The sequence below is a fragment of the Pantherophis guttatus genome, chromosome 4 (assembly GCF_059756535.1).
Source record: "Pantherophis guttatus breed Tessera chromosome 4, ASM5975653v1, whole genome shotgun sequence".
NCBI classification, from domain to species: domain Eukaryota; kingdom Metazoa; phylum Chordata; class Lepidosauria; order Squamata; family Colubridae; genus Pantherophis; species Pantherophis guttatus.
This window is the reverse complement of record NC_142066.1, coordinates 7,240,027-7,257,348: the sequence shown is the minus strand read 5'-3', so window position 1 is coordinate 7,257,348 and position 17,322 is coordinate 7,240,027. Positions and strand designations below refer to the sequence as shown.

Here is a 17,322-nt window from a genome sequence, read left to right as displayed (position 1 = left end):
TTTCAATAAACTAGACATACCCCGTTCCTGCAACTGTTCTTCATATGTTTTAGCCTCCAGTCCCTTAATCCTCCTTGTTGCTCTTCTCTGCACTCTTTCTAGAGTCTCAACATCTTTTTTACATCGTAGCGACCAAAACTGAATGCAGTATTTCAAATGTGGCCTTATAAAGTGATATTAACATCTCACGTGATTAATGAGAAAGAAAGTAAGAGATCATATGAGAAATCTCAAGATTGGTTTAATGGGTATAGTCACATTTTTTCCCCCAGGATTGTTATAACTTCACACAGCCGCTAAACGAATGGTTATAAGTTGAGGATTACCTGTAACTCAACACACTACAGTATATATTTCTACAGAAGGAATTAAGCATATGGAATAATAGCAAATACTTTGAACTGCACTATTTCCTTCTGCACAGAATGTTTGATACTTCAGGCTAAGAGAAGTTCCGGCAGATAAAACAGGAGGAAGAGAATCTGTGGAAATAAACCTCATGAAGTCACCCCTTTGTGCCCTCATGTGGCTCTAGAAGTAATTATATGGGTTGTTTCTCCATTCCTATTCCCTTTTGCTTTGATGGTTTTGGCCTACTGTGGACTACTAAATCCACAGGTCTAGTGGATTTGCCACTACCAGCAAATTAGTCTTATTAGCCAACAATAGGCAGGGTGGGCTGGAGGTAGATCTCTCATGTCACCATCAGGAGGCTATGAGTTCAATCATTGGTAGCGGCAGTGTTGTGGCATGTCAGCTTCTGGCTCCTCCAGCAGCCAAATCAGAGGAGGGGGAGGCATGAGAGTTAGGGCCAGCATCAAGGCAACCTAGGAGTTCTGAGGGGGAAGAGGGAATGGAGCTGGCAGAGACAGAGACAGAGGAGGAGCCTGGGCCATCCGTCAGCCCTCAGATGGAGAGTCAACAGCCCCCAGGTCTGGAGATGGTTGATGAGGAAGAGGAGGAACAGCTAAGTCCAGTGCCTGAAGCATGGATGCTCAGAAAGCAGAGGAGAGGAGAGCAGTGGAAATCTGTGGGCTGATCCTTGGGACGGAGGAGCCACCACTGCTAGTGAAGTGCCACCCTAGCTTTGGGAATAAAAGGCAGGGGGCGGAGATGAATAGATGTGCCAGACAACTATTCATCTCCCTGCCGGACAGACTTGTTAGCTTGCGTTGATAGATAAACTTTTTGCCGGGGCTTCTGGTGCTCCTAATAAAGGAATCATTGATTTAAATACAGAAAGTTTGTCGTCTTTGGGGAACTGGTTCAGAACACACAGATACTTCTCTCTCTGGGAACAAACAGAAAATATCTGCTGTGAGCTCTGCATAGGCATCAGGAATAGCACCTGGCCAGTAAATGGTCAGCTCCATTAAGTGGCCTTGACTCCACCCCGATGCAAGGGATTACAGGGTTGTGAAAAAGAACAAAAGGAGATACCAGAATAGAAGAAAAGGAACTGGAGAAGACAGCAAAATACAAAGACATGCAAATAGAAATAGAACGTCTGTGAGAAAAGAAAGCAAAGGTAATAGTAGTAATAATAATAATATGTGCTTTGGGTGCAATCCCAGAGCACGTGAAGATTCACTTAAACACCATCGGCATTGACAAATACACCAGCAGTCAATTGCAAAAGGCAATTTTATTCAGAAAAGCTTACAACATGCAATGATACATTTAAACACCACCAAACATCCACATCCACCATTCCCAGGTCCTTGGGAAGGATTTGATATGGGGAACAAATTGCCAAAGTCAGTTTGAACATCTAACCATGTGACAAACCATAATAATAATAATAATAATAATAATAATAATAATAATAATAATAATAATAATAGTCCCCCATAAATCCTTCTTTGGCAAAAATCAAACTACATGGTTCCTGTAAAAAGCAAATGGTCCTTTAATCTTTTTGGTCAGCATTTTTTCTTAGCAAGAGAGATCATATGAGGTCCTATTTTGTCTTTATGAGTTGCTCCCTATGGTTGAGGTCAGGACGCAAAACAATAATGTAGCATTTTGGGAGGAATATGCATCCCAGTAATGCAATGCTGGAGGCCAAGATGGAGAAGACCTCCACAGCTACCATGGCTTTGCCTTTTGTGCTCAAATAGGCTGGAAAGAAGGAGATCCACACACTGCAAAAGGCCAACATGCTGAAGGTGATGAACTTGGCTTCATTAAAGCTGTCAGGTAATTTACGGGCAAGAAAAGCCACAATAAAGCTGGCGATGGCCAAGATACCCATGTAGCCCATGACACAGTAGAAGAATGAAGCTGATCCCTCATTGCACTGTAAAATCATTTCTTGGATCTCTGAGTGCATGTTCAACTCAGGGAATGGGGGAGATGTTGACAACCAAATTATAGAAATACATACTTGTAATAGAGAGCATGAAAGGACAATAGAAAAGGCCAATCTTTTCCCCACCCATTTCCTCATCTGAGATCCTGGTTTAGTGGCCATGAAAGCTACAACCACAGTGATGGTTTTGGCCAGGACGCTAGAAATGGCCACTGAGAAGGTGATGCCAAAAGTTGGTTGTCGGAGAAGGCAGGTCACCTTGTCAGGTTGGCTGAGGAAGACTAAAGAGGAAAGAAAACAGAGCAGAAGAGAGACAAGGAGGGTGTAGGTGAGGGACCGGTTGTTGGCTTTGACAATGGGAGTCTCCCTGTGCTTAATAAAAGTTCCAAGTACCCAAGATGTCAAGAGGAAGAAACAAAGAGCAGTTGAGGCCAAACCAATTCCTAAGGTATCTTCAAAAGTTAGAAAGACCAGCAGTTTCAGGATGCATCCTTTCTTTTCTTTATTTGGATAATGATCTTGTGAACATTCAAAACAGTCATCCATATCTGGAAGAAAAGTGAAGAATTTGTCATCTATGCTATCCATGTTTTTGAAAATCATAGTGGATGTCTGTTGTGATTCATCTTGACTTGTTTCCATTAAGCACTAGTGGGATCATTTGTCAATGAAAATGCAGTTCTTCCTCTGCTGTATGCTTTAGAATTCACAAGTAAAGTGGGAAAGGCAATTATCCATTGAAATCATTAAGGACCATTATTGCTTTATTAATTTTTCCAAAGCATAGATAAGAAAACTGTAATGATAGTAAGAGGAGCAGAGATACTAACTCTGAAGTAAAAAGGTAAAGGGTAGGTTCCCCTTGTACATATGTGCTAGTCGTTCTACATTGAGTCATGTGACCAGCATGACTCAATGGAAAAGGCACACGGAACACTGTTACCTTATTTATTTATTTATTTATTTATTTATTTATTTATTTATTTATTTATTTATTTTACTCAATTTGTATACCGCCCTTCTCCTAGTGGACTCAGGGCGGTGCACAGCCAGAACTAAAACACATAACAATACAAAATTTAAAATTATTAAAAGAATTATATACTTTGGCCCAAATTTAAAACAATTCGAATTAAAACCCATTAACAGATTAAAAGCTAAAAAACTAAAAAACTAAAAAAAAAAAAGGGGGGGGTTCACGCCAGCACTGCTTGATGGAAAAGAAAAGTTTTCAGGGCAGGGCGAAAAACCCGGAGATCCGATATCCTTCTTATCTCCAGGGGCAAATCGTTCCAGAGGGTGGGAGCTGCCACAGAGAAGGCCCTCCCCCTGGAGGTCGCCAGCCGACATTGCCTGGCTGACGGCACCCTGAGGAGTCCCTCTCTGTGGGAGCGTACTGGCCGGTGGGAGGCTATCGGCGGCAGAAGGCGGTCCCGCAAATACCCAGGTCCTTTGCCATGGAGCGCTTTAAAGGTGGTGACCAATACCTTGAAGCGCACCCGGAAGACCACTGTAAGCCAATGCAGCTCACGCAGGAGAGGTGTCACATGGGAGCGACCCCTTGCTCCCATAATCCCCCGCGCGGCCACATTCTGCACCAGTTGGAGCCTCCAGGTACTCCTCAAGGGGAGCCCTATGTAGAGAGCATTGCAATAGTCCAGGCGAGAAGTGACGAGTGCCTGAGTGACTGTGCATAAGGAATCCCGATCTAGAAAGGGACGCAACTGGCGAATCAGGCGAACCTGATAAAAAGCCCCCCTTGCCACGGCCGTCATATGCTCTTCTAAAGACAGCCGTGCATCCAGGAGGATGCCCAAGTTGCGAGCCCTATCCATGGAGGCCAATAACTCACCCCCAATAGCCAGCGATGGCGCCAGCTGGCTATATCGGGACGCCGGAAGCCACAGCCACTCGGTCTTGGAAGGGTTGAGTCGGAGCCTGTTACTCCCCATCCAGATCTGCACGGCCTCCAGGCACTGGGACATCACTTTAAGGGCATCGTTGGGATGGCCTGGGGTGGAGATGTACAGCTGCATATCATCAGCATACTGATGGAACTCCACCCCAAAGCCACAGATGATCTCACCCAGTGGCTTCACATAAATGTTGAACAGAAGGGGCAAGAGGACCGACCCCTGAGGCACCCCACAAACAAGGCGCCTCGGGGTCGACCTCTGCCCTCCTGCCAACACCGACTGCGACCGGTCGGAGAGATAGGAGGTGAACCACCGCAGAACGGTGCCCCCCACTCCCAACCCCTCCAACCGGTGCAGCAGGATACCATGGTCGATGGTATCAAAAGCCGCTGAGATCTAACAGGACCAGGACAGAGGAACAACCCCTATTCCGAGCCTTCCAGAGATCATCCACCAACGCGACCAGTGCCGTTTCTGTGCTGTGCCCAGGCCTGAAGCCAGACTGGAGCGGATCCAGATAGACAGGTTCATCCAGGTACCCAGGAAGCTGTCACGCCACCACACTCTCAACAACCTTCGCCAAGAAGGGAAGGTTGGAGACCGGATGATAGTTAGCCAAAACAGCCGGATCCAGAGCAGGCTACTTGAGGTGGGGACTCACCACTGCCTCTTTCAAGGCAGATGGCAAGACACCCTCACTCAAGGAAGCGTTGATAATCCCCTGGAGCCAGCCTCGCGTAACCTCCTGGGAGGCCAGCACCAACCAGGAGGGACACGGGTCCAATAAACATGTGGTCACGTTCAGCCACCCCAGTATCCTGTCCATGTCCTCGGGAGCAACAGGGTCGAACTCCTCCCAAATGGCAGTCTCAAGACCGGCACCCATCATCCCACCTGTATCTACCCAGTCAGAGACCAAGCCTTCCCGAATCTGAGTGATTTTATTGTGCAGATACTGGACAAAATCCTCGGCACGACCCTGCAAGGGATCCTCCCGCGCTCCCAGATGGAGGAGGGAATGGGTCACCCTAAACAGGGCAGCCAGGTGATTATCTGCTGATGCGATAAGAGCGGAAAAATAGTTACATTTTGCTGCTTTTATCGCCACTAGGTAAGTCTTAATATGAGATCTTACCAGTGTTCGGTCGGTTTCGGAGCGACTAGATCTCCAACTGCTCTCTAGGCGTCTTTTCTGGCGCTTCATCTCCCTCAGCTCCTCAGAAAACCAAGGAGCCAGGTAGACTCGGCGACAGGTCAGAGGCTGCACAGGCACGACTTGGTCCAAAGCGTCAGCGGCCGCCCTATCCCAGGCGGCCACAAGCTCCTCAGCCGAGCCATGAGTCAGAGCCTTAGGAAATGGCCCAAGCTCCATCTGGAACCTATCAGGATCCATGGGGTGCCTGGGGCAGAACCATCTGGTCTGTTCCGCCTCCCTGCGGCGGGGTGTGGTGGTTAGAAAGTCAAGCCTAAGAAGGGAATGATCCGACCATGACAAGGGCTCAATCACTATCTCCCCTATCTCAAGATCATTCATCCACTGCCCAGAAACAAAAATCAGATCTAGAGTGTGTCCTCCCATGTGTGTGGGTCCACAAATTAATTGGGTCAGGTCCATGGCCGTCATGGAAGCCATGAACTCCTGAGCCGCCTCAGACGCTTCACCGACAGACGGCAGGTTAAAGTCCCCAATGACCATAAGCCTGGGGGTCTCCACCACCACCTCGGCAATCATGTTGAGGAGCTTGGGCAGGGCCGCCGACACGTGGCAGGGAACCAGGTACGTAATCAGCAAGCCCATCTGCCTCCCTTGTCCCCACTTCACAAGGAGGGACTCACATCCGGCTATCTGAGGTACAGTGGCCTCCCTTGGGATGAGACTTTCCTTTACTAGAACCGCCACCCCCCCACCCCTCCCCTGGGACCTCGGCTGATGGAATGTATAGAAACCCGGAGGGCACATCTCAACGAGGGGGACCCCCCCTTCCTGGCCCAACCAGGTCTCCGTAATCCCTACCAGGTCCACACACCCCTCCTGAACCAGATCACAAATGAGGGGGGCTTTATTTACCACAGACCTGGCATTGCACAACATCAACCGAAGGCCCAGGGCCTGAGGATCTGAACAACCCGGGGTGTGAGACGAGCATTAAGGGCCAGAGCACGCAAATGCTCGCAGGTAGCGAGTGCGTCCTCCCCTAACACGATATGCCCCCCTGCTCCTGCCATATGTGCCCCTCCCACCCATGATGTCAATGGCAACACCCTCCCCAATATAGGAACTACCTTCCCACCAAAGGTGGTCCTTATTTTTCTACTTGCATTTTTTACATACTTTCGAACTGGTAGGTTGGCAGAAGTAACGGGAGCTCACCCTGTGATACGGCACTAGGGATTTGAACCACTGAACTGCTGACATTTTGATCAACAAGCTCAGCATCTTAGCCACTGAGCCACCCTGTCCCTTAACTCTGAAGTACAATCAATATAATCTTTTTAACTTCTTCTAAATTTTAAACTCTAAAATGTGAGCAAGCTAATGAAAAATTAGTCTTTTTATTAGAAAATAAAAGGTTGGGTCGAAGGAACAAAATAATTCACCTACATTTACCATCAAAACAAGATATTAGCCTGAACTATGGCCCAACCTTTTGTGTGCTTCTGTGTTCTATATAGAAAGTATTAATTGGTTCTAAAAACACCCACCCTATATCCCTTTGAGGTTGGAATATCTAATCCATTCACAAATCTTAATTTATTTGCTGAAGCTCTTTTCTCTTGCTTTCAGGTTTTAGTGGAAGATAAGATCTAGAAAATGGCAGATCAAGAGGCAAAATGCCTTAGTTCTCTCATGGTTAAAATGGACCTCAGCGTCTCAAAGGGTTTGGTTGCAATTTTATACTATCATTTGTAAAAAAACAAACAAAAAAATCTGTCATTCTTTATTTCAATTTGAAATAGAGTCTTTGAAGAGTGGACATTAATGGTCCTTCAATCATACTTTTAGGGGATGCAGTGGCTCAGTGGCTAAGAGATGAGCTTGTTGATCAGAAATGTCAGCAGTTCAGCAGTTCGAATCCCTTGTGCCGCATTACTCTGGCAGGTTCGGCAGAATTAGCCTGCAATGTTACATTCTAACCACTGCACCATCACAGCTCAGTCTCGCCTATCAATTTGCTAACAATCTTAGGGAAAAGAACAGCAAATGAGGTTGAAAATGTGGAAAGTAAATAAATAGATAAGAGATCACGTGATGATAGACAATCTATGGCTGAATGGATATATATTTTGGGCCTCCATTTGGAAAGACTACCTCTTAGAATCTTATAGGCAAACTTTGACTCCTGAACGACGGACTGTAATCCACAGTGCAGAAATATATTTCCAGCCTGAAGAATTTGTGAAAACTATTCTTTATATGCATCCCAATGTAGTGCATTACAATTTGCTTAAATCTATCTAATGAAACTTGATGGAACGTCTAACTTACCCTTTTGATTTGAAATCTTCCCTTCTGGACATGGAACACAGTCATAGCAACAGAATTGTTTTCCTTCCATTCCTTTCTTCCAGTATCCGGGGGAGCAATGGTCATTACACAGAGAAATTGGAAGTACCTGGTCATAAACACGAAAGCTTTTGCAAAGGAGGTTTTTAAAAGAGTTTCTAATTCTTCTCCAATATGGCAGGAAGCAACATTTGACTTCTTAATGTGTTAGTGAATTTTATCAAATTGATATACAATTTAAAGAGATTCAACATCTTTTCAATTGATAATTGCAATCGAAATTTGAAATGTTTTGTCTTTGTAATGTCAGTTTTGTAAATGGAGAGGTTTTTTTTTTTTTTCAGAATATGCCTTTCTTCTTTCAAAAACAAAAAATAGGTTTATAAATTATATATATTTATACAGAGATGATATTCAATATGGCTTTACAAATGAAGGCATTTTCCTGGTATCATAATGGACTATAATACAATCCATTAAATGTGTCCATACCTGATTAAAAGCTGGGTGCCACACAATCATATCTTCATCAATGAATAATTCTTTCCCTTTTGGAGCACTGGGATCTACTTTTCCAACTCTAACTCTCTGAAAGGACCTGTTTGGAAAAGTGATCAAGTTGGTGATGTCGAATCCACCTGTTGCTTCCCCTTTCTCATTTAGGAACACTCTCTCCCCAGCTGAATTGTTGAAAGAAATGCCTTGAAGAAATGGATGGAGCTGCTTGAAATAGAATGAAAGAGAGAGGGAGCATATAACAATGTAATAGAGAAGAGACCATCATATTCAAGTTTCATTCACTCATTCTTCCCTTTCCTACAGTAATGCTCAAATAACTACATTGAGATTATTGATAGTCTATATTGCATGGAACTGTACAGATCTTCTCTATTAATGATTTTAAGGAAAGATAGGAAAAATTGTCAATCAATAAAAACAAAATGGAAACAATCTATTTCTAATATGATTCAGATTTATATTGACTATTTAAACAATGAATCAAATCAATGATCGTATACTCTACATATCCTTCTTCATTGGTACAAAGGGATTTGAAATCCTAGGATATAATAAATTTCCTTTAACCAGCTTTTAGTATCTGAGACCCAAGAGGTTCTTGGTAGACTTATATGGAGCAAAAGTATTTTCCCCCCTCACTTGTCTATGTGCCTGTCCATCCATCCGTTCAACCATCCATCCATCCATCCACCATCCATCCATCTATCTTCTATCTATCTATCTGTCTATCTATCTATCTATCTATCTATCTATCTATCTATCTATCCATCCATCCATCCATCCATCCATCCATCCATCCATCCATCTATCTACCTATCTCAATCTAATATGATCTGATCTGATCTAATCTTGAACTATACGTAAAACTAATAACCCCAAAACCAGGAAAAGCAGATTACCCATAATTACCCATAAGGAAGCTTCAATTTAAAAAAAAAAATCTTTGGCGAAAAAACAAAACTGGCTACTGGCTTGAAATATGGAAGAAAAACTGTTGACTCACAAAGAAATATCCATAATTGTGATATGTGACTTTTTTTTTTGTTTTATTAATTAATGATTAAGAGTACTTTAAAGCACAAACTCAACAATTCTCTTGGTAGTTTATCCTGTCTCAAAACCAACACCCCTTCATGGAAATAATAAAGGTATAGTAGCAGAAGTCTTCATAAATTCTAAGTCCTCAGCCTAAAAGCCCTGACTTAACTAAATTGCAAAAAACAGTTAAGAAGAATGAAATATTCACATTAACAATAAGAAAGAAAGAAAGAAAGAAAGAAGGAAGGAAAGAAAGAAAGAAAGAAAGAAAGAAAGAAAGAAAGAAAGAAAGAAAGAAAGATAAAAAAATTGCTTTCAAAGATGTCCCCATTGAATTCTTCTTGGAACCAGGCTGAAAAAATCTAAAAGAGAGGAAAAGTCTACATACAAATAAAATGGTTATTTATGGAATCAAGGATGATGTAAAACCACCATTGGCTAGACTGAAATTTGCAAAAGGCATGTTTTATTTTCATCTCTACCCCGCCAGGGATTATAGGGTCATTAAATGAAGATGATGATGTTTTATTTTTATCTCCTTTTATTCTGTAACACAGAATGACCTCTTAAATTAATCACAGTGTTTCTTCGACGACAGCAAAATGAAAACAATCTATTTTGAATATGATTTGGAGTCACTATTTAAACAATGAAACAAACCTACACCGTCCATAATCTTGTTCTTCAGATATCCTTATCTATCTATCTATCTATCTATCTATCTATCTATCTATCTATCTATCTATCTAACTTCTATCTATCTAATCTAATCTTTCATCAGAATGGAGGTGGAAGGGACCTTGGAGGTCTTCTAGTCCAACCCTCTGGGATTCGAACTGCCAAACTGCCCACCAGCTCAACCAGGAGATCCTATACCAGTGACCATCCAGTCCCTTCTTAGAAACCTCCAGTGATGGAACGCCCACGATTTCTAGTGGCAAGCTGTTCCACTGGTTAATTATCCTTGCTGTTAGGAAGTTTCTCCTTAATTCCAGGTTGCTTATCCAGATCTGATCTAAGATTATCTAGATTAATATTTTCCGATACATAAATAAGACATTAATAGTACTGTTATGGAGAACGTCTTTCAAAATATAGATTTTTGTTTAAACAATAACTGAAATTAAGAGTTAAACTAAATTTGAGTAAGATGTACAATGTAAGTATATCATGTAAGCATCACCTGCCAAGGCTTCAGAGTTTGAAATTCAAACCTTTGACTTTCTCTGTGTGGGGCTTTTGATCTCACTGCCTCATGCAATGAATGTGCCACTGCATAAAGAGCATTGTAGATACTGTAGCTTTGGCCAGTCATCTGCAACTCAAACAGAGGCGCAGGCAGATTCTCCAAATTCTCTTCTCCACTGCAAGTTTCATCAGCCATTGAGGGTAATTTTTCATTTGAAAGGGAACAGTCGAATATTTGCTCCCAAACTTCTTGAAGAAATCCATCTTCGTGGGTTGAAGGTTTGATGACTTGAAGAAATTCTTTGAAGCCTTGAACGTCTCTTGAATGAACAGTAAAGGAAAGAGCCCCATGGTACAACTGGAGATCCCAACTCCTTTGAAGTCCTGTCAGTGCGAAATCAATTGGGAACATCAGGATCCAAACCTTCCTAAATGACACACTCTCTTTGTTTTCATATTCACATAAAAACACAATATTTCTGAGCCACAGAATCGTGAATGGTTCGCCATAGACAAGGAAAACATTGGCTTTCTGATCTATCAGTCTATTAACAATAGTTATGATTAGATCAGTATATTCTGATAGGTTCTGAAATAGGGCTTGCTGTGGAATCTTTTGTGTGAAGGCTAAACAGATCCCATTTTGGGAAAGCAATGAATTCAGTTTCTGCAAGAAATGTTCTCCCTTCTTCTTATCAAAAGTGAAGACTCCAATCCACGTCCATCCAAAATAGTGGAGAAGCTGTATAATTCCATTGTATTGATGTTCCTCTTTTGGGACCATGCAATAAAGTGAAGATAACTTAGTAGCCTGGAGCTCTTCTTGGGCAAAGGAGCCATAGGTCAGCTGAACAAAAAACAAAGAGAGAGAGAGTCATTATTTAGGAGAAGTATTATTATTATTATTATTATTATTATTATTATTATTATTATTATTATATTTTATTTGTCAAGCACCTATTAGATAACAGATATAAGTATAAACATGATTATGAATAGATGAAATGGATACAAATACAAGGGGACATTAGGACAGGGACAGTAGGCATGTTGGTGAGCTTATGCATACCCTTTACACACCTCTTAGGAATGGGGTGAGGTCAACAGTAGACAGTCAAAGGTTAAAATTTTGGGGGTTTTGGGATGTAACCATAGAGTCAGGTAGTGCATTCCAGGCATTGACTACTCTGTTGCTGAAGTCCTATTTTCTGCAATAGAGTTTGGAGCATTTTACCTTAAGTTTGTATCTATTGTGTGCTCATGTATTGTTGTGGTTGAAGCTGAAGTAATCATTGACATGTAAGATTTTGTAGCAGATAATTTTGTGTACTACAGTTAGGTCAGACCGAAGGCAGCATAGTTCTAAGTTGTCTAAGCCCAAAATTTCAAGCCTGGTAGCATAAGGTATTCTGTTGTGAGCAGAGGAGTGGAGGACTCTTCTCGTGAAATATCTCTGGACTCGTTCAATTGTATTAATGTCTAATACGCAGTGCGGGTTCCAGCAGATTCTGTATTCAAGAATTGGTCTAGCAAAGGTATTGTATGCCCTAGTTTGCAGTACAATATTACCAGAGAAGAAGCTTCGCAAGATTAGGTTAACTACTCTTAATGCCTTTTTGGCAATGCTGTTACAGTGAGCTCTGGCACTTAGATCATTAGAGATGAGTACTCCAAGGTCCTTGACAATGAAGGGGAAAATCCAGAAACGGAATGATCTCTAATGTTCATTACAAAAGAAGACCAATTTATCTCTTCCTGCTCTCCCCAAATTACCTGCGGAATCTTGAAGAGATTTATACTTTCTGCCATAAAGGAAGAAGTAGAAGCATCTAATCCTCCAATAATGGCCATGAGATTCTTCTGGTTATTGCATTTGTAGTTAGGAAAAAATCCCTTAGATTTGAAAAGCAGGTCCAGAGTGGTGCGATAAGTCATCCTTGGATTGTAGTAACTGTCATAGATGTGGAACCCAAAAGTGACATTAGGTAAGATCTGGGAGTCTTCATTGATCTCCTTCACAGCAAAGGCCAAGGCGAGGGCGTGTTGATAGAATTTGGTGACTACACTGCCAATAAGTTTTAAAAAATCCTATTGATTAATACATTTAAACATTGTTATAATTTGGCATCATTTCCAAATGAATAATATGCGTTTTTGTATTTGATGGAAGTAGGACAATGAGAATTGCAAATCATAAAATACTGGAGTAATCTATAGAGTGTTTCCATGTATTTCCATGCCTTACAATAAATAAGCATTATAGCCAAGAGAATAATAAGCTATTTTCCAAGCGACTACTTTTATTTTCTTTCAGCTTCGCATAAAACAGAATATGAACAGATTCAACAAATATCATTCATTTACTGCTTGCATGTTTTGTGAGGAGTCATAATGCAGATCTTTTTTTTCTTTTTTAAAAAAATTACATTCCATTCACTGAATATTCTTTAAAAAAACTTATTTTGGCAAACATTTAATATATGAGTGAAAAAGACTGTTAGACTTTAAAGTATTTACACAAGAAAGACATTAACTTAAAGATAATATTTCTTCTCCCACAACCAGATACACTCAAAAGACAAAGAAATTACTTTAAAATAGATACAACATCTGCATTATGCTCATACAGCTTTTAATCATATAATAAATTTTTGGAGAGCTGGCTAAAATTGGGGAAACACTGAAGGAAAAAAAAATATTACACTGGTAAGGGATAAGGATTTAGAGAAGGATGGTCCTTAAATTCAATTTCATCAAAGTTGTAAAATATTTGAGACACCATCCCACCAATGATGAGGTCACCAGGCTGGAACCACTCATGTGGAACAGGGAAAGCTTCGCTTGCAGGACATCTTAGAGTAGCTACTCTGTGCACCAAGAACATCAGAAGAAACAACATCTCCACTCTATTATTATGGAGAAAATGTCCGAGTCTATCAGTCAAAGAGAAGTTCTGGCAGATAAAACAGGAGGAAGAGAATTTGTGGAAATAAATCTACAAAGCAATCCCTTTGTGCCCTCATGTGGCTCAAAAAGTAATTATATAGGTTGTTTTTCAATTCCTATTCCCTTCAGCTGAGAACTTTTGATGGTTTTGGCCTCCTTGGATAATAGATTGATTTCAGTTATTTGTAACATATATAATTACGTTTGAAAGATTTGCAACCTTGTGGATTATACTGTTCTATATATAAATATGTAAATATAGATATAGATATGAATAGAGAAAGATAAGAGGAATAGAAAAATAATGCACCGATGTGATATTTTTAAGAGTCAGTCATAAAACTGAATCGATGTTTGTTTGTTTTGTAGGTTGTCTTAATGTATTTATGTTTGTTTGTATACTTTTTATCAATAAAAACTTTTTTTTTTTAAAAAAAGAAAGATTTGCAACTTTGCAATTTTTATTTATACACCTGATCTAGAAATGGATCTATTTAGGTCTCCCACCTAGCAGTAAGAGCTTGCTAGCTGTTAGAAAAGAAAAAAGCTCAGAATCGAGTGGATGTGATTCTACTGAGCTGGAGCTACAAAAAAACCTTGGTTACGTAGGGAAAACCTGGCTAGAAGAAAAACACACATAAACCCTACGAAGAAGTAAGAAAATTGATATTGTACCTTTACAGGGAGGATACATAAGATATGGGTGTGGCCTACTGATGAAAGCAAATGAGCTAGAAATGGATCTATTTAGGTCTCCCACCTAGCAGTGGGATCTAGATCAAGGCATATACGAAATCCCGTGTGCTTCCTGCCCATCAACATACATTGGACAGACCAACAGAAGAATGAGTGTGCGCATCGAGGAACACAAAAACTCAATACAAAAACAAGAACACACATCATCATTAGTTCAACACATAAATACAACAGGACACAATATTAATTTTAATAACACAAAAACAGTTGCAAAAATAGAACATCTCAATGGCAGGATAATCAGAGAAGCAATTGAAATAGAATAAAGACCATATTGCATGAATAAACGGGATGACACTTCACGTCTGCCTACTATTTGGAAACCTGCTCTCATAGATAGACAAATCTTAACACCAAATATAAAACATAGACCAAACATTAATCAAAAAACAAATCCCAACCAAATCATATTCAAACCAGCCACAAAGATGAAGCCCTGCCACCTAGTGGAGAAAAACCAACCATACACCCGAAGCCAAGCCAATAAACACATACTGGGACTCCCAACCAATCAGAATGAAAAGGTGGAGCCATCCCAGAATACCAGCACCAGATTTGAAATAGCAACGGCAGTTACTGCAAAAGACTGCTGATATAAGTCTGATGATGGCAGATAGGATTCTGTCGAAACGTCGCTTCTACCCTTTTAGGGATATATCCACAATTACACGGGAAGAAACCCAAAATATTAACTACACACACACACACACATACACACACACACATATATATATATATTCAATTAAACTGAGAAGCGTAAATGCTTTCCAGCCCTTAATATAAACACATCATAAAAGAAAGATGTTGTTCTATAAATTAAAAATTAAATAAAAGCAGAACAAATATATGCAGATTCAGAGGGCAGAGTTTTGATGGTGTAGATAATTGATAATAATATGAAGATTCTCTTAGTTGTAATATATGCGCCAAATAATAACCAGAGTGATTTCTATCAAAATTTACATACGAAAATAATTGAAATGGACTATGATAATATATGTATGATGGGAGATTTTAATGGAATAGTAGATGAAAAACTGGATTATAAAACAATAAAAATAGAAAGATATAATAGAAAAACACTGCTGAATTCTTTTTTTAAAATGATAGAGGAAACAAATCTGAAAGATATATGGAGAGTCAGAAATGGGGAGAATAGACAATACACTTTTTACTCAAACAGGCATTCATCTTGGTCAAGGTTAGATATGATATGGACAACAATGGACTTGATTTCGAAAATTGAGCAGGTGGAAATAGACACTAATCTATGGGCTGATCATAATCCAGTGATAGTAACCTGGAAAGGCCAAAAAAGGAAAGCTAGATGGACTTTGAATAATACAATCTTAAAAGAAAAAGAATTTGTACAGAAAATGCAAAGAGAGCTGGAGTTTTTTTTTAAGGAGAATAAAAAGGAAGATACATCGATACAAAACTGTTGGGATACAATGAAGGCTTACACTAGAGGCATAATAATAGATTATACAAAGAAAAGGAATGTGAAAAAAAGACAAACTTTTATAATATTAAAGGATGAATATAAGAGATTTGAAAAGGAACTCCAGAAAGATCCACATAAGAAAGATGTAAAAATGAAAATGGACATGTTGAAACATAAAATGGACTTACTGGAGAAGGAAGAGCTAGCCCAAAAAATAAGAAGTGCTAAACAGAATTATTTTGAAAATGCGAATAAACCAGGAAGATGGCTAGCATATGAATTGAAAAAAGAAAGGAAATCAAAATAATAATAATAATAATGCAACTAATTGATGATCAAGGACAAAGTAAATCTGGAAATAAAGAGATGGGAAAAATAATACAAGAATATTATAGGCAACTTTATAAAAGAGAGTTGGTTGGAGAGGGGAAAGTTAAAAAATATCTACAGAATGCAAAATTACCTTTGATCCCCAAGGACATTGAAGAAATGCTAGATGAGTGTATAACAATGATGGAATTAACAGAAGCACTTAAGAAACAAAATAATGGAAAGACACCAGGACCAGATGGCTTGCCTGTTGAATACTATAAGACATTACAAGAATCTTTATGCCTTCCACTTTTAGATGTTATGAATGAAGTAATGATAAATAAAACAATACCCCAATCATGGACTGAGGCTTATATCACACTGATTCACAAAGAAGACACAGACCCACAGCAAATTAAAAACTATAGGCCTATATCCCTACTAAACTCAGACTATAACATTTTTGCTTCAATACTAGCAGAAAGACTTAAGAGATACTTGAATAACTTTATACACTCAGATCAAAATGGATTTCTTCCAAAAAGACAAATTAGAGACAATATAAGAATAATTTTGAATACCTTAGAATATTATGAAGCACACCCTGAAAAACAAATGGCTTTGATATTCCTAGACGCACAAAAAGCATTTGATAATGTGAATTGGCGATTTATGATGCTACAAATGGAAGAGATGGGCTTCGGAAAGAAATTTATTCAGGCAATTGAAGCTATATATTCGAAACAGACGGCAAAGGTAATGATTAATGGAGAATTGACTGATGCTATTGAAATAGAAAAAGGTACTCGACAAGGATGTCCTCTATCCCCATTGCTATTTATCTTGACTTTGGAAGTGTTGAATAGAAATGCCAGAGAAGAAAAAGAAATAAAAGGAATGAAAATTAGAAAGGAAGAATATAAATTACAAGCTTTTGCTGATGACCTGGTCTTTATTATTGAAGAATAATTAACATCAATAAATAAATTGACAGAAAAAATAGGTGAATTTGGGGAGGTTGCTGGTTTGAAAATTAATAAAGAAAAGATGAAGATAATGACTAAAAATATGTTTAAAAAAACAAAAAGAAGAACTGAGGGAGATTTCAAAGATGCAGGTCACAAATAAGGTAAAGGACTTGGGGATTCAACTAACAACAAGATGTAGTTCTCTTAAAGAAAATAATTATAATAAGCTTAAGCAACAGATAGGACAAGATTTGGTGAAATGGGGAAATTTGCAGTTATCTTTGATTGGTAGAATTGCAACTATTAAGATAAATATCTTACCTAAAATCTTATACCTTTTTCAGACAATTCCTATAAAGCTGGGTAAGGAATTCTTTGCAGATTTAAATAGGGAAAGAAGGCAAGGATAAAACTCAAAC

The 17,322-nt window shown here is 39.6% G+C and overlaps 1 protein-coding gene and 1 pseudogene across 1 annotated transcript; both read right to left on the bottom strand.

The window, feature by feature from the left end:
• Positions 1-1,960: 1,960 nt before the first annotated feature.
• Positions 1,961-11,261, bottom strand: LOC132709834 (vomeronasal type-2 receptor 26-like). The gene is made up of 4 exons (XM_060684831.2): positions 10,473-11,261; positions 8,225-8,452; positions 7,715-7,841; positions 1,961-2,859 (listed from the first exon to the last, which is right to left on the bottom strand). Exons 1-4 carry the CDS (start codon positions 11,259-11,261, stop codon positions 1,961-1,963), a joined length of 2,043 nt encoding a protein of 680 aa, XP_060540814.2.
• Positions 4,778-6,319, bottom strand: LOC148113644 (uncharacterized; annotated as a pseudogene).
• Positions 11,262-17,322: the final 6,061 nt, after the last annotated feature.